Raw genomic sequence first — 22,600 nt, forward strand, 5'->3', positions numbered from 1 at the left:
TCACAAGTATTCCAACACGAGGAAATAGTAATTTCACAATCCTCACTACTCCAACACGAGGACGTAGTATTTTCAAAAACACAAGAAATTTTCACAACTATTCCAACACGAGGATATAGTAATTTCACAATTCTCACTACTCCAACACGAGGACGTAGTATTTTCAAAAACACAAGAAATTTTCACAACTATTCCAACACGAGGATATAGTAATTTTACAATTCTCACTACTCCAACACGAGGACGTAGTATTTTTCAAAAACACAAGAAATTTCCACAACTATTCCAACACGAGGATATAGTAATTTCTTTTAGACACTTTTCATCACATACATTCAATACCTTAACACATTTTGACAGACCTTGGAGATAGGAAAACCTTTACCCACCCAGAGAGAGGTAAAGACTCGTTTAAAAATAAATGAATTTGATGGTTTTTTACCTTATCTTACTCGGCGCCTCGAGTCCACCTCCCCCGGAATGGGATCCGGCTCCTCCTTACCCTCTCTCTCAAAGGATCCTGTTCGTGACGCCAATTGAAGTAGTCGAGCAGATTCGTTGGATCCTTTGGGTAGAGAGACAGAGTCCGGTCCGTGAAGTCAGGCAAAAAGGTTTATTAAGTAGTTACACAAGATGTATAACAACGAGAGGTGCGCAGAGCTCTGAGTTACGAGTGTGAAAAAACGCACATATATTCTTACAAGGCCGTTATCTTACAAGGCCGTTGTCTGTCTACTGTTGCACACAAGTCCTTATAAGGTAATATTCAGTTGGTGTTATGTCTGACTAATGGGGTGAAAGTTACAGACAGAAGTTATTGACACGTTTCCTGAGTGTTCGGGCTTGACCTTTATTGAATAGAACACTCAGTGCGTGTCACCCGAACAAATACAGGTGATAAGGTTATGCAAAGAGATTGACAGAAATATAATGAGGCTTCATAATAAATTATGTTTACGATGACAACATGAACATTTCAATTGCTCCAAAATATATCTGAATATATTCGTTTATCCAGATCCCGAAGAAGTTTTTTTTGTTCCAAAAATTCGTGGGAGGGTTTTGCACCCCTTTACCTGGTCCTAGCCCTTTGTCCACAAGGACATTTGAAAAAGCGCTTCCCTGGTCCCCTTCATCTTCTTCTCCATCTGCTCCTTCTTCACCAGAACATCAAAATAGCGTTCCTGCAGCTGATACTCTGCCTGAGTCGACGAACAAGCTCAGGTTTGACTCTTTCCAGTTTGGTAAAAATCATGTTAAATCGCCGCCTTGTTCAGGTCTATGCAGTGTCATTATATTTAGATGAAAAAATACGTAAAACATTTGTACAGCTGACAACAGTATTCATCTCACCGCCTGCAGCACAAGTGTGTGTCGAGATTTGGCATTAAGGATCTTCTGGAACTCCTCTGACTGGATGAAGTCAAGTTGTTCTCGCTTCTTCTTCTGTGCCGGCAGTAGTCGTGCCTTTTGTTCCTTCTGTTTCTACATCTTCGTCCTCAATGTCGTCAATATCTTCAAAGACATCCGAAGCAGCTGCCTTAGTATTCTGTTCCTGGACCTCTGCCTCCTCCTTGTACTCTTCTTCGCCATCATCCTCCTGGTCAAACAGGTCGTTGAAATCATCTTCCAGCTGCTGCTGGTCCTGCTCGTCATCGACACCTTCACTCTCAGCCAGAAGCGTCGTCAAAATGTCCAGATCGTCATCACCTGGACAGAATCACATTCAAATGTTAAATGAATATAGTGAGAAACGTCAGACACGAAAACAAAACTCCACAGTATCTACAGTTGTACTCACCATCCATAATGAAGACTTCGGTGGAACTAGACTACAACTGTAGTGACAGAAGCTGTTGTTAGTGACACCAAAACAATCATTTTGTTCCTAACCAGAGAAACTATTAAAATGAAAAAAATTCCAACAACAGTTTGCATTCTTTGGCGTACTTTCAGTGTTGAATTCAGACTGCGGTCAAGTGAGCCGCGATTCAGCCGCACCTTAAAAAATACTTTAGTGAATGTGTTACGTTAGCAAGAGAAGCCACAAGAGGAAGTATCTACAACACTATCACTCATAGATTCTCAAAAATACTCTGATATGTTGACACAAGTCCTGTTCAGCCGGTCTAGAACTGTAGGTGAACAAAGTTTCATGTATTTTTACACTGGAAAGATTGATTTACTGTCATCTAAGTACAGTGTATTTATTTTACAGTTAATCAAGCACAATATAATTGAATTCATATTAAATAAACCTTCATAGTTGATAAAGATCTGACTTTCATGTTCAACAAGTCAAGAACAATAAGTGAACAAAGGTTCATGTATTTTACTGTGGTCACAGTGTACCACATCCTTTTTTATCCACAGTACTGACTATTGTAACATTCGTGGCCCAACTGTTCTCTCTGTGTATCCAAATCAGTCTGGCCTCCCTTATTATTAGCAAACACATGAACATACAATCATTTATCCTGACCATCCTGTATGACCTATACCACTTGCATTTGATAGCTTTTGGAGAAATGTAAATATATTCACGTGTTTATGACCGTGAGAGTTCAGTATCATGTAACAATGTAATACTTTGTTATCATGTTATAACATAATAATTCAGTATCATGTGATGACATAATACTTCAGTATCATGTAATAATGTAATACTTTGGTATCATGTTATAACGTAATAATTCAGAATCATGTTATAACGTAATAATTCAGTATCATGTGATTACGTAATATTTCAGTATCATGTAATAACATAATACTTTAGTATCATGTTATAATGTAATAATTCAGTATCATGTTTGAACTGTAATACTGTAGTATCACCTGATAACTTTATGCTTCAGTATAATGTAATACTTATAATCTTAAGTATTACATTAATACTAATACTAAATCTTCGGTATCATGTTATAACGAAATACATCAGTATATCACGTAATGATGTTATAGTCAAGTATCATGTAACTACATGATAGTTGAGTATCACTTCACTTATAGTTCTAAACCTGATAAACATGAAAATAAAGTCAGATCTTTGTCAACTACTTCGTTTTTTTTTATATGAATACAATTATATTGTGTATCTTTGTGTTCTTTTTTTCTGCTTCAGAATAACTGATGTTGTTGACATCACTTGTTAGCTCCTTATGTTCGCTTACACGGGAGAATTTCTGTTCATTGGCCCCACAGTCGTATTTTTCATTTTGCATCCGAATATTTCACTCTTTTACTTTCCGAGTTAACAAAGTCCTACTGTTTATTCCTGCCACATCATTCTTCCATCTTTCCCGAAGTCCACTCATCGACATCATCTCTTACCTGTGTTGACCTGATCCTTTCACAAATCAACTAATGTTAACTCTGACGTTTTCCTACTGAGCGACCGTCGCTTCTTTTGTCACTTTCGGGCTCCAACCTTCACCGCCCGTCGCTCACTTGCAGCAACAAACTTCCAGTGATCACAGTCGAAATGCAAGTTGGTGCCAAACTAAGTACATTATTGTGTGGACAAAGTTCTTATAGGTGGCTTAACGATTGCACGAATAAAAACACAAACTTATCAAAGAGCAGTAATTAATTCTTGATTCTGATTTAGTTGTTAATCTTGTCAATGAATATATATTTTGATGTTAACACATATTTATAATTGCACATTTATAATTGAGCTAAAGACTCAGAAATACTTTTTGATTAATTAACCTCCACAAATTAAGCATATACTGAATTAACATAACATTGTGTTGCGAAGTTAAAATGATGTCACACCAGTGTCAGTAAAAAATGCATCCCACTTTTCTTTTAACTTTTAATGATTGATTGATCCAACAAGCAGGTGGTGGCACTAACACCAGTGCAGAACGGTCGCACCAACATTAGAAAATAACCTGGTTCCACAAGGAGGACTACAGAGGAAACGGTGAAGTTAAACAGGGGATGCAGACAACAGTAGCCCAAAGGACAGGTAACATAAACAAGATGTTAGGTGTCCTCTAGGGGAGGTTGATGTATGAATGGAATGAATGGAATGAGCAATAAATGATGTATCGGTGACAGTGATGTTCTTAATTTGGGGATTCCTGGCTTTATTTCCTGTTGTAAGAATGGGGGACACCCCGGTAAATCAACATGGATGGATAACGAAAAAGTTGTTGTTCAAGTTGTTGGTAAGGAAGTCCAGCAGCCAGTTGCACAGGGGGGTGTTGAGGCCCAAAGGGCTCTTTGTACAGCAGTGGTTTCGAGCCTGAGTAATAATTAAAAAATAATGGTGCTGGATAAGGTCTTCATTGATGTTACATATTTTCTTGGTAGGTTCACACTTGATGATGGAGATACTGTGAGATTTAGTAGATTTAATCTCAATGTGTGCCCATCCAGTGTCTCCTTAGACCACACTACGCCCAGGGGCCAATGTTGGCTCCAAATCAAAGGAGATACATTTTTACGTTGATATCGTGACCTATGAAGATGCCATTGTTAAATATAAGAAACACATTATAAAGATACTTCAACAACACTAAAATGATTCATTATTAAGGAATTTGATGGGAGTGTTCGGTGAAGGAGGACACAAAGAGAAATAATTCAACTCAATCGAACTTTCAGAAATGAAAAGAACAATTTTCAACAGACTCTGTTTTTTAAAACGTGTTTAAGTAAGTGTTTGTCCAGCAGGCATCTTGTTAGGAGATGTTATAGATGTTATATATATATGTTATATATATATATATATAGTCATATCATCCAATAAAACCTCATTTGACAGCTGTCAATCACACAAGGGGCCAAATCATTTAGCACAGGGACTAACAAAATGTATATTTAACAAACGGTCTTCAATAGAAGTAGGAGTCTTATTTTCTCTTTCTTTGAGGCTCAAAGGCTTTCTTATTTTTATATATTTGTCCCCCTTTAAGAAACATTCCAAGCAAATTCTTTCATTCCTGTCGTACTATAATTAGAGATCTTTGTATAATTAATGACATCAATAATATATGTTCATTATCTTATCATAAAAAGAAATATCACATGTTGTTTCAGAAACTCACTGGGCAAAATTGTCAAGGTTCCAATTAGACATCTAGTAACTAACCTGTTTTTTCAGGTTATATGAAATCCAGTGTCACCTAGCTGCCCGTCCCATTTGTTGGTGTGGAGGAAGTTGTTTTTTATTTTAGCTTCCGATGCCTGAGTCAAGATGGACACGACAATCTTTTTCGGTATTCTCTTGTTTGGATTCACGTTGCTGGCACCTGGTGAGAAAACGTTTTAATAACTAATTAGATTGAAACCTATCAAGTCAAGCAGTCAGCTTTGAAATACACAGTTAGTGTGATGGTTTAAGAATCATTCATGTCACTGAGTAAACCATTAAACTTTGGTTCCCTTTATTGGTTCCAGTAACGTCATCGCGACTGATATTTGAAGGCACTCTTTGCTACACTTTGCCAATGTTTAATTTTTATGTTCTGCAAAATCCAGGGTTTGCTATAATTTGTGATACGTGAATAATTAAACACAACTCCTATTAGAATTGTTAAATAACTAGGTTTTACAACAGACAATGATGCACTTGAACCATCTCTAGAGCCTCAGAGTTTTTATAATCTCTTGCTGATCATTCTGTAACGACTGATTTAAGGCATATCGTCGACATGGAAACACACCTTTTCCCTTTTGTGGTGTTATTATTTCTGATTTGTCTGTTAACACAGCAGCTGAAAACGATTGAAAACCTTATAGTTTACATGCTCAGTCTGCGGGAGGCTTCAAAAAAGTAACAAAGAAGACCCAGTGGCGCACAAATACAAGTACAATGAAGACCTGAATGTAAAAGCCACTTTATGAAGATTAAAAATAGTGTTTTTGGCTCCATTTAGTATCTTAATGTTATACCTGTTATTTACTACTATTCTCATCCTTGTCAATTTACTTGAAACACTGGTGCTCACTCACGGTTGTGAAGCAGTTTGGTGGTCGCGTGTCACTCACAGTCTGTCTTAACTTTACTTACGTTACGTAAGAATCTATACATTTTTTCTTGTCCTGCTGATGAATAATTTAATATCAAAATAATTTGATTAAATCATTTTCTTTTCTGTTATGTGTTGTGGCTTGATCATTATGGTTATTGTATATAATGTGGCCCACAACTGTAGTGTCTGTACTGTATGTCCAGTGAACTCAACAGCTGTTGCAAAATGTAACATCACATAATTCATAGCAGCACCTTTCTAGGGAACTTCCCAGCCTTTAAACAAACCAACTCTCCATTTAATCTGTCTTAATTTTTATATATACTATATTTATGGGTAATAAAGAAAATACCTATTTATTTGTTGTCTTTTAAAGTTTTAAAATTGGTATGTACTTGAACATTGTATTGTTCTGTTGTTCAAGCGCTTAGTGACTGAATTGAATTACTTACTTACTTACCTTGAAAGTGAGTTCTACATGCTGAGAGTTTTAATCTAACCTTTTTACTTTTTATACAAAAAAGGTGTATAAAAAACAACAATTTAATTTTTAATTTATTTTCAGCATCAACCTTCAGTACTGTGACCCCTGGAACCACCAGAGATGTTACTTCAACTATGACCCCTGGAACAACCACGGATCATACTTCAACTATGACCCCTGGAACAACCAAAGCTTTAACTTCAACTGTGACCCCTGGAACAACCAGAGATGTTACTTCAACTATGACCCCTGGAACAACCAAAGCATTTACTTCAACTATGACCCCTGGAACAACCACAGATGTTACTTCAACTATGACCCCTGGAACAACCACAGTTCATTCTTCAACTATGACCCCTACAACAACCACAGTTCATACTTCAACTATGACCCCTACAACAACCACAGTTCATACTTCAACTATGACCACTGGAACAACCACAGTTCATACTTCAACTATGACCCCTGGAACAACCAAAGCTTTAACTTCAACTGTGACCCCTGGAACAACCACAGATGTTACTTCAACTATTACCCCTCCAACAACCACAGATGTTACTTCAAGTATGACCCCTACAACAACCACAGATGTTACTTCAACTATGACCCCTACAACAGCCACAGTTCATACTTCAACTATGACCCCTCCAACAACCACAGATGTTACTTCAACTATGACCCCTACAACAACCACAGATGTTACTTCAACTATGACCCCTACAACAGCCACAGTTCATACTTCAACTATGACCCCTACAACAACCACAGTTCATACTTCAACTATGACCCCTACAACAACAACAGATGTTACTTCAACTATGACCCCTACAACAACCACAGATGTTACTTCAACTATGACCCCTACAACAGCCACAGATGTTACTTCAACTATGACCCCTACAACAACCACAGATGTTACTTCAACTATGACCCCTACAACAACCACAGATGTTACTTCAACTATGACCCCTACAACAACCACAGATGTTACTTCAACTACGACCCCTCCAACTACCCCTACAACGACCACAGATGTTACTTCAACTACGACCCCTACAACAGCCACAGTTCATACTTCAACTATGACCCCTACAACAACCACAGATGTTACTTCAACTATGACCCCTACAACAGCCACAGTTCATATTTCAACTATGACCCCTACAACAACCACAGATGTTACTTCAACTACGACCCCTCCAACTACCACTACAACAACCACAGATGTTACTTCAACTACGACCCCTCCAACTACCCCTACAACAACCACAGATGTTACTTCAACTACGACCCCTCCAACTACCCCTACAACAACCACAGATGTTACTTCAACTACGACCCCTCCAACTACCCCTACAACAACCACAGATGTTACTTCAACTACGACCCCTACAATTACCCCTACAACAACCACAGATGTTACTTCAACTATGACCCCTACAACAGCCACAGATGTTACTTCAACTATGACCCCTACAACAACCACAGATGTTACTTCAACTATGACCCCTACAACAACCACAGATGTTACTTCAACTATGACCCCTACAACAACCACAGATGTTACTTCAACTACGACCCCTCCAACTACCCCTACAACGACCACAGATGTTACTTCAACTACGACCCCTACAACAGCCACAGTTCATACTTCAAATATGACCCCTACAACAACCACAGATGTTACTTCAACTATGACCCCTACAACAGCCACAGTTCATATTTCAACTATGACCCCTACAACAACCACATATGTTACTTCAACTATGACCCCTACAACAGCCACAGTTCATATTTCAACTATGACCCCTACAACAACCACAGATGTTACTTCAACTACGACCCCTCCAACTACCCCTACAACAACCACAGATGTTACTTCAACTACGACCCCTCCAACTACCCCTACAACAACCACAGATGTTATTTCAACTACGACCCCTCCAACTACCCCTACAACAACCACAGATGTTACTTCAACTACGACCCCTCCAACTACCCCTACAACAACCACAGATGTTACTTCAACTACGACCCCTCCAACTACCCCTACAACGACCAACGATGTTACTTCAACTACGACCCCTACAACAGCCACAGTTCATACTTCAACTATGACCCCTACAACAACCACAGATGTTACTTCAACTATGACCCCTCCAACTACCCCTACAACAACCAAAGATGTTACTTCAACTACGACCCCTCCAACTTCCCCTACAACAACCACAGATGTTACTTCAACTACGACCCCTCCAACTACCCCTACAACAACCACAGATGTTACTTCAACTACGACCCCTCCAACTACCCCTACAACAACCACAGATGTTACTTCAACTACGACCCCTCCAACTACCCCTACAACAACCACAGATGTTACTTCAACTACGACCCCTCCAACTACCCCTACAACGACCACAGATGTTACTTCAACTGTGACCCCTACAATTACCCCTACAACAACCACAGATGTTACTTCAACTACGACCCCTTCAACAACCACAGTTCATACCTCAACTATGACCCCTACAACAGCCACAGTTCATACTTCAACTATGACCCCTACAACAAACACAGATGTTACTTCAACTATGACCCCTACAACAACCCCTACAACAACCACAGATGTTACTTCAACTACGACCCCTTCAACAACCACAGTTCACACTTCAACTATGACCCCTACAACAACCACAGATGTTACTTCAACTATGACCCCTACAACAGCCACAGTTCATACTTCAACTATGACCCCTACAACAACCACAGATGTAACTTCAACTATGACCCCTACAACAGCCACAGTTCATATTTCAACTATGACCCCTACAACAACCACAGATGTTACTTCAACTACGACCCCTCCAACTACCCCTACAACGACCACAGATGTTACTTCAACTACGACCCCTACAACTGCCACAGTTCATACTTCAACTATGACCCCTACAACAACCACAGATGTTACTTCAACTATGACCCCTACAACAGCCACAGTTCATATTTCAACTATGACCCCTACAACAACCACAGATGTTACTTCAACTACGACCCCTCCAACTACCCCTACAACAACCACAGATGTTACTTCAACTACGACCCCTCCAACTACCCCTACAACAACCACAGATGTTACTTCAACTACGACCCCTCCAACTACCCCTACAACAACCACAGATGTTACTTCAACTACGACCCCTCCAACTACCCCTACAACAACCACAGATGTTACTTCAACTACGACCCCTCCAACTACCCCTACAACGACCACAGATGTTACTTCAACTACGACCCCTACAACAGCCACAGTTCATACTTCAACTATGACCCCTACAACAACCACAGATGTTACTTCAACTATGACCCCTACAACAGCCACAGTTCATATTTCAACTATGACCCCTACAACAACCACAGATGTTACTTCAACTACGACCCCTCCAACTACCCCTACAACAACCAAAGATGTTACTTCAACTACGACCCCTCCAACTACCCCTACAACAACCACAGATGTTACTTCAACTACGACCCCTCCAACTACCCCTACAACAACCACAGATGTTACTTCAACTACGACCCCTCCAACTACCCCTACAACAACCACAGATGTTACTTCAACTACGACCCCTCCAACTACCCCTACAACAACCACAGATGTCACTTCAACTACGACCCCTCCAACTACCCCTACAACAACCACAGATGTTACTTCAACTACGACCCCTCCAACTACCCCTACAACGACCACAGATGTTACTTCAACTACGACCCCTACAATTACCCCTACAACAACCACAGATGTTACTTCAACTACGACCCCTTCAACAACCACAGTTCATACCTCAACTATGACCCCTACAACAGCCACAGTTCATACTTCAACTATGACCCCTACAACAAACACAGATGTTACTTCAACTATGACCCCTACAACAACCCCTACAACAACCACAGATGTTACTTCAACTACGACCCCTTCAACAACCACAGTTCATACTTCAACTATGACCCCTACAACAACCACAGATGTTACTTCAACTATGACCCCTACAACAGCCACAGTTCATACTTCAACTATGACCCCTACAACAACCACAGATGTTACTTCAACTACGACCCCTCCAACTACCCCTACAACAACCACAGATGTTACTTCAACTACGACCCCTCCAATTACCCCTACAACGACCACAGATGTTACTTCAACTACAACCCCTTCAACAACCACAGTTCATACTTCAACTATGACCCCTACAACAACCACAGATGTTACTTCAACTACGACCCCTTCAACAACCACCGTTCATACTTCAACTATGACCCCTACAACAACCACAGTTCATACTTCAACTATGACCCCTACAACAACCACAGATGTTACTTCAACTATGACCCCTACAACAACCACAGATGTTACTTCAACTATGACCCCTACAACAACCACAGATGTTACTTCAACTATGACCCCTACAACAGCCACAGTTCATACTTCAACTATGACCCCTACAACAACCACAGATGTTACTTCAACTACGACCCCTCCAACTACCCCTACAACAACCACAGATGTTACTTCAACTACGACCCCTCCAACTACCCCTACAACGACCACAGATGTTACTTCAACTACGACCCCTTCAACAACCACAGTTCATACTTCAACTATGACCCCTACAACAACCACAGTTCATACTTCAACTATGACCCCTACAACAACCACAGATGTTACTTCAACTACGACCCCTTCAACAACCACAGTTCATACTTCAACTATGACCCCTACAACAACCACAGTTCATACTTCAACTATGACCCCTACAACAACCACAGATGTTACTTCAACTATGACCCCTACAACAGCCACAGATGTAACTTCAACTATGACCCCTACAACAACCACAGATGTTACTTCAACTATGACCCCTACAACAACCACAGATGTTACTTCAACTATGACCCCTACAACAACCACAGATGTTACTTCAACTATGACCCCTACAACAACCACAGATGTTACTTCAACTACGACCCCTCCAACTACCCCTACAACGACCACAGATGTTACTTCAACTACGACCCCTTCAACAGCCACAGTTCATACTTCAACTATGACCCCTACAACAACCACAGATGTTACTTCAACTACGACCCCTTCAACAACCACAGTTCATACTTCAACTATGACCCCTACAACAACCACAGATGTTACTTCAACTACGACCCCTCCAACTACCCCTACAACAACCACAGATGTTACTTCAACTACGACCCCTCCAACTACCCCTACAACAACCACAGATGTTACTTCAACTACGACCCCTACAATTACCCCTACAACAACCACAGATGTTACTTCAACTACGACCCCTTCAACAACCACAGATGTTACTTCAACTATGACCCCTACAACAACCACAGATGTTACTTCAACAACGACCCCTCCAACTACCCCTACAACAACCACAGATGTTACTTCAAGTACGACCCCTTCAACAACCACAGATGTTACTTCAACTACGACCCCTTCAACAACCACAGATGTTACTTCAACTACGACCCCTTCAACAACCACAGATGTTACTTCAACTATGACCCCTACAACAACCAGAGATGTTACTTCAACTACGACCCCTTCAACAACCACAGATGTTACTTCAACTACGACCCCTTCAACAACCACAGATGTTACTTCAACTATGACCCCTACAACGACCACAGATGTTACTTCAACTACGACCCCTACAATTACCCCTACAACAACCACAGATGTTACTTCAACTACGACCCCTTCAACAACCACAGTTCATACTTCAACTATGACCCCTACAACAGCCACAGTTCATACTTCAACTATGACCCCTACAACAACCACAGATGTTACTTCAACTATGACCCCTACAACAGCCACAGTTCATACTTCAACTATGACCCCTACAACAACCACAGATGTTACTTCAACTACGACCCCTCCAACTACCCCTACAACGACCACAGATGTTACTTCAACTACGACCCCTACAATTACCCCTACAACAACCACAGATGTTACTTCAACTACGACCCCTACAACAACCACAGTTCATACTTCAACTATGACCCCTGGAACAACCACAGCTCATACTTCAACTATGACCCCTGGAACAACCAAAGCTTTTACTTCAACTATGACCCCTACAACAACCACAGTTCATACTTCAACTATGACCCCTACAACAACCACAGTTCATACTTCAACTATGACCCCTACAACAACCACAGTTCATACTTCAACTACGACCCCTGGAACAACCACAGCTCATACTTCAACTATGACCCCTAGAACAACTAAAGCTCATACTTCAACTATGACCCCTACAACAACCACAGATGTTACTTCAACTACGACCCCTTCAACAATCATAGATGTTACTTCAACTATGACCCCTACAACAACCACAGTTCATACTTCAACTATGACCCCTACAACAACCACAGTTCATACTTCAACTATGACCCCTGGAAAAACCACAGCTCATACTTCAACTATGACCCCTGGAACAACCAAAGCTTTTACTTCAACTATGACCCCTACAACAACCACAGTTCATACTTCAACTATGACCCCTACAACAACCACAGTTCATACTTCAACTATGACCCCTACAACAACCACAGTTCATACTTCAACTATGACCCCTGGAACAACCACAGCTCATACTTCAACTATGACCCCTAGAACAACTAAAGCTCATACTTCAACTATGACCCCTGGAACAACCACAGCTCATACTTCAACTATGACCCCTAGAACAACTAAAGCTCATACTTCAACTATGACCCCTAGAACAACTAAAGCTCATACTTCAACTATGACCCCTACAACAACCACAGATGTTACTTCAACTAGGACCCCTACAACAATCATAGATGTTACTTCAACTATGACCCCTACAACAATCATAGATTTTACTTCAACTACAACCCCTACAACAATCATAGATTTTACTTCAACTATGACCCCTACAACAACCACAGATGTTACTTCAACTAGGACCCCTACAACAATCATAGATGTTACTTCAACTATGACCCCTACAACAATCATAGATTTTACTTCAACTACGACCCCTACAACAATTATAGATTTTACTTCAACTATGACCCCTACAACAATCATAGATGTTACTTCAACTATGACCCCTACAACAATCATAGATTTTACTTCAACTACGACCCCTACAACAACCACAGGTGTTACTTCAACTATGACCCCTACAACAACCACAGATATTACTTCAACTATGACCCCTACAACAACCACAGGTGTTACTTCAACTATGACCCCTCCAACAACCACAGTTCCTACTTCAACTGAAAAGTTGAAAACCAAAACAACGTCACCAACAATTAAACAGTTTTATAATACAACATCATCACCTTTGAATCCGGTGTTTACCACAAGTATGTAAGGGTTAAAAAAAAAGTTTTGATCATAAATTAATTGTGTATTTACCTTTTCAGCTGGCCTTCAATTCCTGACTCATTTACGAATAAAGCTAACCTATGATGGGGAATTAAACAATGCCGCCCTCCTGGACCTTATGCAGCAGGTAAATATATTCTCTTAAAAGTTTCCTGTGGTTTAATTTCACAGATTAGTTCTTTAAAAGGTTTGTATTATCATTTCCAGTTTTTTCAAGATCAACTGAGTGGAAGTTTCTATAGAATCACTGTGCGGAGCATCCAGGAAGTTCCATGAGATAATATGTGAATGATGGAGAAAAATAAAACATGTCATTGCTTCATTTTGAATAAAAGTGATGCTTTTACATCCGTTTTGATGTCCAGAAAATAAAAAAATGTTGATTGGATTGTAAGTCTTTTGTTGGCTTCTGTCATACTGATTTCTAACTGGTCCTTCCTTCTCAATCTAAATGACTCTTCAGTATTGTCATCACACGGGATATTAAACTAAGTTAGGAACATGTAAAAAAAACAACAAAAAAAACAAAAAAAACACACAACCCCCCAAATAGCTGGCTCTTGATTTCCGTAGAGTTGCCCTGTGTATTTTCAACGTATCTTGCCAGGCCTGGTAAAATTAATCTTTTTTTGTTGAAGGTCATTTCTTCTCTAGTTGCTTACGCGTTACCTGAATATACCCGGGAGCAGAACTTCTGCTGTTTACAGTCTTTTGAGTTAACAGTGCAATTAAGCTAATAGTCTTATGTAGCCAGTCTGCCATGGTGACTGCTGAGAGAGAGAAGGAGAGAAGAGAGACATTTTGGCCAAATTATGGACCTTTTAATTGCCAGGGAAGCCGACATTCTCGTGTACATTTAATTAAAATTGGACACACTTTAGTTTTTGTCATCCGTCTCTTATTGTCACCTCACAATTCACAACCGGAAGTTCTGGAAATCTCACTTACTTAACATGTAATAAATATGGTTTAAATTTGAATTATGGGAGGGTTTTGAACCCCTTTACCTCGACCTGATCAAGTTGCCCGCTATAAAAAAAACAAAACTTCTACTCTCACCTAATGTTGAGATGAACTTGAAATGTTTCACATCATTTCTTTAATGACATACAACACAAACAATTCATACTCGGTTGCACTACAATTAAAATAGACATTTTAAACGATATGAAAATGCTTTAAATTAAAATACTGGTCTCAGAAGTCTACATCATGCTGTTCAAGAACCTGCCGTGCTCTTCCCCTCGTGGCAGCAGCAGCTCACCACCGATCTTTGGTCCAGTCTTTTCCTGATGTAACATAGAAAGAGTTTTATTGGTGTCGTACTCAAAAAACAAGGGAAAGATTTAGAAAAAGAACATTTGAAATACGTGCCTTCAACATTCCGTCTCGTTCCCATTTGAACAGCCCACAGTTGCTGCAAATACCATAAACACGTCAACGATGCCAATAAATGAACGAAAGTCCATCTCTTACCTGCAGTGTTTGTGTGGAAGTCTGTCCAGCGCTATAGCCCTTTGGCCACAAGGACATTTGAAAAAGCGTTTCACTGCGTCATGCCAACGTAGATCATGGTTCTCCTGCACGCAGCGGTCAGCAGGTTTGAAGTACGTGTAGCTGCACTGAAGATGGAGAGGATCCACGTCAAAAAGATCCAGCAGTAAGGATTATACATTTAGGGATCAAACATACCTTCTTACAGCTGACTGCACGGCACTTCATCTCCCTGGTCCCCTTCATCTTCTCCTCCATCTGCTCCTTCTTCACCAGAACATCGAAATAGCGCTCCTGCAGCTGATACTCCGCCTGAGTCGAGGAACAAGTTCAGGTTTGACTCTTTCCAGTTTGGTAAAAATCAGGTGAAATCACCTCCTTGGCTCAGGTCTATGCAGTGTCATTATATTTAGATGAAAAAATATGTAAAGAATTTGTACATGCGGCAACAGTATTCATCTCACCGCCTGCAGCACAAGTGTGTGTCGAGATTTGGCATTAAGGATCTTCTGGAACTCCTCTGACTGGATGAAGTCAAGTTGTTCTCGCTTCTTCTTCTGTGCCGGCTGCCCGTCCTCCTCAGTGGTGGACGACTCACCTGGAGAGGTACGTCAGAGATCAGGGCTTAGCAATTCAATTCCATAACACGTTGTGACTCTTATGTGGGAAATATCGATGCAAGTTAAAGAAGGAGCCTTAGTATGAGGTGTAAACTTCGATCCTTGAAGCTAGCATGTTTTCCTCACCTGTTGGGGAAGTGAGACTCTTCTCCACTCTGGCGTTGATATCACTGCTGCTGTTCCTCTTCCTCTTCACAGCGTTGGGATCCTCCTTCTGGAGGCCCGACCCTTTGGCCCTCAGTTTCTTCAGCGCGGCCAGCTTGGCAGCCGAGTGACTGACGGCACTGGCAGGCGGCGCCGACGGCGGACTGCCGTCGAAGAACAAGATGTCCTCTCCTTCTGTGAAGCCTCGACCCAGTGTCGGGGTGCTTGGTGTCCCTGGGCTGCAGGTGGACTTGGGAACCTCGGAGGCAGCTTTTGGGGACATTAGACCCGGTGAGCGAGAGTTCTGCTGCGCCCTCTTCTGGATCTCCTCCATCCTCTTCTTGCGGCCATTGAGGAGTTCCTGCTGCTGTCGCTTCTGCTGCTTCAACAGGTCTGATGCCGATATGGACTGAACAGGCGACCCAGAGGCGTCCGCCGAGACTAAACGCACATTAATTCAAACTATTAAAAATAGAAGCTATGCAGGAATATAAAAGTGGACAGTGCCATCAAAGATGTGATGCTAACCCACTTAACGGTCACCATCAGAAAAAACAAAACAAATCATCATCAACAGATCATATTAGACCAAACCTCAAGCTAGCCAAAACTAGCATTAAGCTACCACACGTTGGGATGGAGCTCCGACAACTTGTTGCTACTACTTGAGATGTATATTTTTTATTTTCAATCAAATCATTGTTTAAAATGACACAAAAGAATGGAATCATAACCAACGAGTTTCACGTCATCGTTTGCGTAAGATGATGCCAACACATCGGAAGTATAGCGAGCGTGACGGCAGCTGTACCTGCTGGTTTCCCTTGCGTCAGGTGCTTCTTCAGCTGCAGGGTTCCAGGGGTTGGCATGGACAACAAGCTCTTAAACTCCTTTGAGCAACCGGATACTTCCCCAGACTGCAGGGCTGCCGAACATGAAGAACGGTTTAAGGTACTTGTGAAGAATCAACAAAAATAATTTTCTTATGCCGCCATCTGTGAACAACCTGCACTTATTTTTTGGGCAAATTGAAAATGAAAAAAATGAAGGCGGTAAAGGGGTTGTCTGACTGAAATACAAGTCATAGGACAAAACAACAAGTTGACAATTTAGAGTTTAATTTTGTGTGGAAAAGTTGACGGGTCGGTTTCTCACCGAGACTCTTGGCCTGGTTGAGGAGTTTTGCCGAACCTTTCACGAACAGCGTGTCCAGGGTTTTCTGTTTATTGGGTTTCGAAGCAGAGCTGCAACACAAAGTCCAGTGGATTATTTCTACCCGTTGATTGTCTTCACCGTCAGTGACTCACATCGAGGCGGCGCAGGAGGCCGAGGACACGCCGCCGTAGTAGAATCCATCCTGACAGAGCCGGTCCCTCAGACCGCCACCTTTTCCTTTCAGCTTGTTCGGAGCCTTCCCCGAATAGGACGACTGAAGGTCGGCTCGTTTGGAGCTCATCTTCTTGTACTGGGCCTTGACGTGGTACTGACAGAACTGGCAGTCGTACTAGACACACACGAAGGATTGGTAAGAGGACAGACTTTAGTCGCAGGATGAGGAGGGGAGGGACCCACCAGGTTGACTATCTGGGAGCACGGCTCCCCGTTCTTCTTCGCGGCCTTGCAGGTGCCAAAGTCCTGAGCTTCACCCATGATCATGACTTTCTGTGGGTGGTCGACGGTCAGGCTCACCTGAAAGATGACACATTTTAAACGACAGTTAATCCCATCTATTAAAAATGAAAACTGTCATCATAGCAGTTCTGCTGCTGAACTAAAACTGTCTGCATTAGTCAAGACTGATCGTGGCCCCTCATTTGGGTTTATTTTCCCTCAGATCTGAGAGAATATGTAAGATAAATGTAGAATATGAGCCTCTGTCGTCCTTCACTCACCCCGTCGTACCCGTCCTTCTGCTTCATGGGATTGGGGTTGAGGATTCCGATGACGGTTCCGGTGTCAGTCTTCCAGTGTTCCTTGTGGACCTCTCCGAACAGCAGCAGGGACACGTAAACCTCCAGGTTGTGTAGGTCGTTCAGCTTCCATATGCTGAAGGTTTTACCCTGAAAGACGAGGTTTGGATAAGATAATATTTTCCTTCATTAGTCCCACAAGAGGAATTTTTTGTTACAGCAGCATCAGGTGAAAAGAAAAAAGTACAATAAGCAAGAGCACACAAAAAAAAAAAAAAAAAAAAAAAAAATACTAACAAGAATAACAAGAATCCAATATAAATGGCCATTATACATTTGAAAAATATAAGTAAGTAAGTAAGTAATTTATATTTGTAGAGCACTTTTCCAGACCAGGGTCAAAGCGCCTAAACAATCAAAATAATATTCAATAAAATATATACTTAAAAGGTCAAGATAACACAGAGAACAACACAGGAGTATCAGAAAATCAAGGAAAAGCCTGAACAAATAAAAACGTCTTAAGATGTTTCTTGAAGGAGTTAGTAGATCATCAAACACAGAGAGAGAGGAAGATCGTTTCAAAGCTTAGGAGCAACAGCCTGGAAGGATTTCTCTCCTCTGGTCCTGATGCGTGTTCAGGAACCATCAGTGGATTCTGATCCACAGACCTAAGAGCCCGAGCTGGGGTGTAAGGCTGGATCAGATCAGTGATGTAAGGAGGAGCTTGACCATGCATAGTTTTGAAAGTAAAAACCAGAATTTTAAATTTGATCCTGAAAGGAACTGGCAGCCAGTGAAGAGTTTTAAGGATCAGAGAAATGTAAGTTCTTCTACTAGAACAGCTCAGAATTCTTGCTGCAGTTTTGTATTAACTGCATATATACAGTAAATACAAAAAATTACAATATTTACAAAAGTCCCCGTTAGTTTTTATCTGGTGCAGTTCTTATTGTTGACGACGCTTTCATAGAATCAATGGTTGAAGTATGAGATTCTTGTCGTCTTGATTAGTCACATTAGGTACACAACTACACACACAGCTGGACATTCAATTCACAAAAACACATGAATGACACACAAACCCATTTAAGAAGTTAATGCACATATGAACACGCACACTGTATGTTAACAAGAACACACACAAAGACACCTCTACAAAAAACACAGGAACACGCACGACCATCAAACCAAAGAGAAATCAAAGCGACATCCATCACTAGAGGCAGGTGCAGGAGGTTCTCATCCACCCGAGCTTGTTACTCACGCTGCTGTTGCTCTGTGTTGTCGCTTTGTTGACCAACACGGCGAACGTCACCCAGTCGCTGTCATCCAGCTTTTCCCGAGCCAAACGCTCCGGGAGCTCAGAGAGACGGATCAAACGCCGATTGGCCATCTTGCTGTCCATGTCAATGGAGGAGACGCGAGGCTTCCTGAGGAAAAACAACGTTAGCGTTCCGACTCTTCTCCAGGCGTGATGAATTCAAACCGACCGAAGGCGCAGTCCGGAGTATTTCTCAACGGCCATGTCTTTAGGCAGAGGAGGGAGGGACACGGGTTTAGGCTGGCTGGCTGGAGGAGTCGCAGATTTACTGGAGCTTTGTACCGGCTGGAAGGAGCTGCTCAGCTTGATCTCCACCAGTGGACCCCTGTCCTCTGTTCAGCAGGCACAGAGAGTGTCACCTTCACTGATGTTGCACACGTGTGTATGATCTAGTCGTTTACCGGGTGAATCTGAAGCTTTGGGCTGATGAGCGACTCTGGGTTTGGATTTCGTTGCGTCAGCCTTGTTCAACTGGGTGAAGAAGTCCGGAGACTCTTGGAGCTTCGAGGTTCCTGCTGCCACCGGAGCGGGTGGTGACATCACTGGGGGAAGGACGGGGATCGTAAGCATATGGAAAAACACATGACATCCTCATGTCAAACTCAAGGCCAGCAGGCCAAATTAGGACCACCAAGTCATTTTATGTGGTCAGTACAATAGCTGCCTCAAAAAAAATGAATATCCATGTATGGTGATCTACAGTATAAAGATGCCAGATTAGATCAAAAACAGAACTACCAATAAGATTTAAACTGGCGTGTAAGGAATTTGATTGTTTGAGTGTTTGCTAGAGGACAAGATGGACAAATCAAGATTTATTCTCCAAGAATGACAGTTTTGTAAATAAATACACCTGCATTACATTCAACAGTAGTCAGTCTGCTGCTAGTCAACACCTTTTATTCTACTTTCTTGGGGTGACAAGCTAAAGTTTGGAGAACCCTAGCCAGCAGCTACTGCTCTGGTTATAGACCAAGTTTCCCAGTATATACTGTGACTGTTACGAAGGGCCGTCAAGCTAAATACATAAGGCAAAGAATTATAATTAAAAATGTCTTAGATAAAATGGAAAGAAAATGGAATGATGCATGTGCAATTTCAAAGATTAATTATGTCACGACAAGTTAATTGTTTTCATTTTTTTCATGTTATATTATGCACATTTTAAAACTTAAAAAAAAATTGAAAGAAACATTTAAAATGTGCATTAAAAGCTAATTAATTAAAATAAATAATCATTTATCCATTTTCATTTATTTCCAAATGATAAAAAGGAAACAGAAGATAATTAAGTCCTCAAACGAAATATAAATTACAGGGTCAACCATCAGGCACATCAAATTGATTTTCCGCAGCAGTGTAAAAACACTTAAAGAGCAACACTTACACATCTGTTTCTTAGTCTTGGGAGTTGTTGCAGACTTGACAGAAGACTTTCTTTCTTGAGGTTTTCTTAGGGGTGCTGGTTTAGGAGCAGGTGACGTCACAGTGGAGGAAGAGACTTTCTGACTTAACTCTAGCTGCTGCTGCAAACTCTGCATCTTCTCCTGCATCCGCCTCAACTCCTCTGGGAGAGTAGAGAAAAGTTAGCAGCTGCTCCATGAGTGCGATGGCCATGACTCGCACCGTTAACCTACCCTGCAAGTCATCTCTGGACTTATTCAGGCTGTCATTAGTCGTGGCTTTAGTTCCTTCTGTTTCTGCATCTTCGTCCTCAATGTCGTCAATATCTTCAAAGACATCCGAAGCAGCTGCCTTAGTATTCTGTTCCTGGACCTCTGCCTCCTCCTTGTACTCTTCTTCGCCATCATCCTCCTGGTCAAACAGGTCGTTGAAATCATCTTCCAGCTGCTGCTGGTCCTGCTCGTCATCGACACCTTCACTCTCAGCCAGAAGCGCCGTCAAAATGTCCAGATCGTCATCACCTGGACAGAATCACATTCAAATGTTAAATGAATATAGTGAGAAACGTCAGACACGAAAACAAAACTCCACAGTATCTACAGTTGTACTCACCATCCATAATGAAGACTTCTGGTGGAACTAGACTATAACTGTAGTGACAGAAGCTGTTGTTAGTGACACCAAAACATCATTTTGTTCCTAACCAGAGAAACTATTAAAATGATTGTCTACAATGATTCCTTAAGACAACAAAGTTAAAGGGACATTAGAAATGAATTACAGTAACACGTTCATTATATTTAATATAATAATATAATAACATAATACTTTAGTATCATGTAACAACATAAATCTTCAGTATCATGATATAACGAAATACTTCAGTATCACGTAATATTTCAGTATCCCATAATAAAGTAATAATTCAGTATCATGTAATAACATAAATCTTCGATATCATGTTATAACAAAATACTTCAGTAACACGTAATAACATAAAATCAACTATCATGTAATTACACAATAGTTGAGTATCATGTAACAGGATAGTTCACTTAAACTTCAAAACCTGCTGAACATGAAAACAAAGTCTTTTATCAAGTTGTTTTTTTATATGAATTCAAATATATTGTGATTTATTTAATGACATCAATACACTGTACTTAGTTGACAATATATCAATATTTCCACAATAAAAATACATTAAGCTTATTTCACTTATAGTTCTAAACCTGATAAACATGAAAATTGAAATCTTTGTCAACTACTTCGTTTTTTTTTTATATGAATACATATTTATATTGTATATATATATATATATATATATATATATATATATATATATATATATATTTCTGTTCATTTGCCCCACAGTTGTGGTTCACATAGTCCTACTGTTTATTCCTGCCACATCATTCTTCCATCTTTCCCGAAGTCCACTCATCGACATCATCTCTTACTTGTGTTGATCTGATCCTTCCACAAATCAACTAATGTTAACTCTGACGTTTTCCTACTGAGCGACCGTCGCTTCTTTTGTCACTTTCGGGCTCCAACCTTCACCGCCCGTCGCTCACTTGCAGCAACAAACTTCCAGTGATCACAGTCGAAATGCAAGTTGGCGCCAAACTAAGGACCGTCTTGTGTTGACAAAGTTCTTATAGGTGGCTTAACGATTGCACGAATAAAAACACAAGCTTATCACATAGCAGTCAACGTTAAAAATACCGAATGTTACTTGAATATAACTAGAAAACGTGTGTTTATA

The 22,600-nt window shown here is 40.8% G+C and overlaps 1 protein-coding gene and 2 long non-coding RNA genes across 3 annotated transcripts; 1 reads left to right on the plus strand and 2 right to left on the minus strand.

Annotated features, from left to right (window-relative positions):
• Window positions 1-1,119: 1,119 nt before the first annotated feature.
• Window positions 1,120-3,455, minus strand: LOC148083664 (uncharacterized). The gene is made up of 4 exons (XR_015710747.1): window positions 3,331-3,455; window positions 1,802-1,838; window positions 1,354-1,710; window positions 1,120-1,202 (listed from the first exon to the last, which is right to left on the minus strand). It is a non-coding gene; the product is annotated as an uncharacterized LOC148083664 (long non-coding RNA).
• Window positions 3,456-13,670: 10,215 nt separating this feature from the next.
• On the plus strand, window positions 13,671-14,250 carry LOC148083665 (uncharacterized). Its single transcript, XR_015710691.1, has 3 exons — window positions 13,671-13,914; window positions 13,975-14,063; window positions 14,144-14,250. It is a non-coding gene; the product is annotated as an uncharacterized LOC148083665 (long non-coding RNA).
• An 880-nt stretch (window positions 14,251-15,130) lies between these two features.
• Window positions 15,131-22,405, minus strand: LOC148083666 (protein MCM10 homolog). Its single transcript, XM_087786774.1, has 18 exons — window positions 22,293-22,405; window positions 21,445-21,482; window positions 21,066-21,353; window positions 20,816-20,995; window positions 19,830-19,970; window positions 19,598-19,760; window positions 19,372-19,537; window positions 18,087-18,254; window positions 17,767-17,883; window positions 17,502-17,698; window positions 17,350-17,438; window positions 17,006-17,119; window positions 16,177-16,635; window positions 15,895-16,028; window positions 15,629-15,742; window positions 15,413-15,558; window positions 15,311-15,353; window positions 15,131-15,225 (listed from the first exon to the last, which is right to left on the minus strand). The coding sequence occupies exons 2-18, from the start codon at window positions 21,449-21,451 to the stop codon at window positions 15,142-15,144; spliced, it is 2,610 nt and encodes an 869-aa protein (XP_087642900.1). The 5' UTR covers window positions 21,452-21,482; window positions 22,293-22,405; the 3' UTR covers window positions 15,131-15,141.
• Window positions 22,406-22,600: the final 195 nt, after the last annotated feature.

The sequence above is a fragment of the Callionymus lyra genome, chromosome 3 (assembly GCF_982586985.1).
Source record: "Callionymus lyra chromosome 3, fCalLyr1.hap1.1, whole genome shotgun sequence".
Taxonomy (NCBI): Eukaryota; Metazoa; Chordata; class Actinopteri; order Syngnathiformes; family Callionymidae; genus Callionymus; species Callionymus lyra.

What these genes read in the sequence shown, in the direction of transcription:
- LOC148083666 (XM_087786774.1), bottom strand. An exon ending in AGAAGGACGGGTACGACGGG is followed by an intron (nt 17,884 to 18,086) that starts GTGAGTGAAGGA and finishes GTCATCTTTCAG; the next exon opens with GTGAGCCTGACCGTCGACCA. An exon ending in CTTCCACACAAACACTGCAG is followed by an intron (nt 15,354 to 15,412) that starts GTAAGAGATGGA and finishes TGGTATTTGCAG; the next exon opens with CAACTGTGGGCTGTTCAAAT.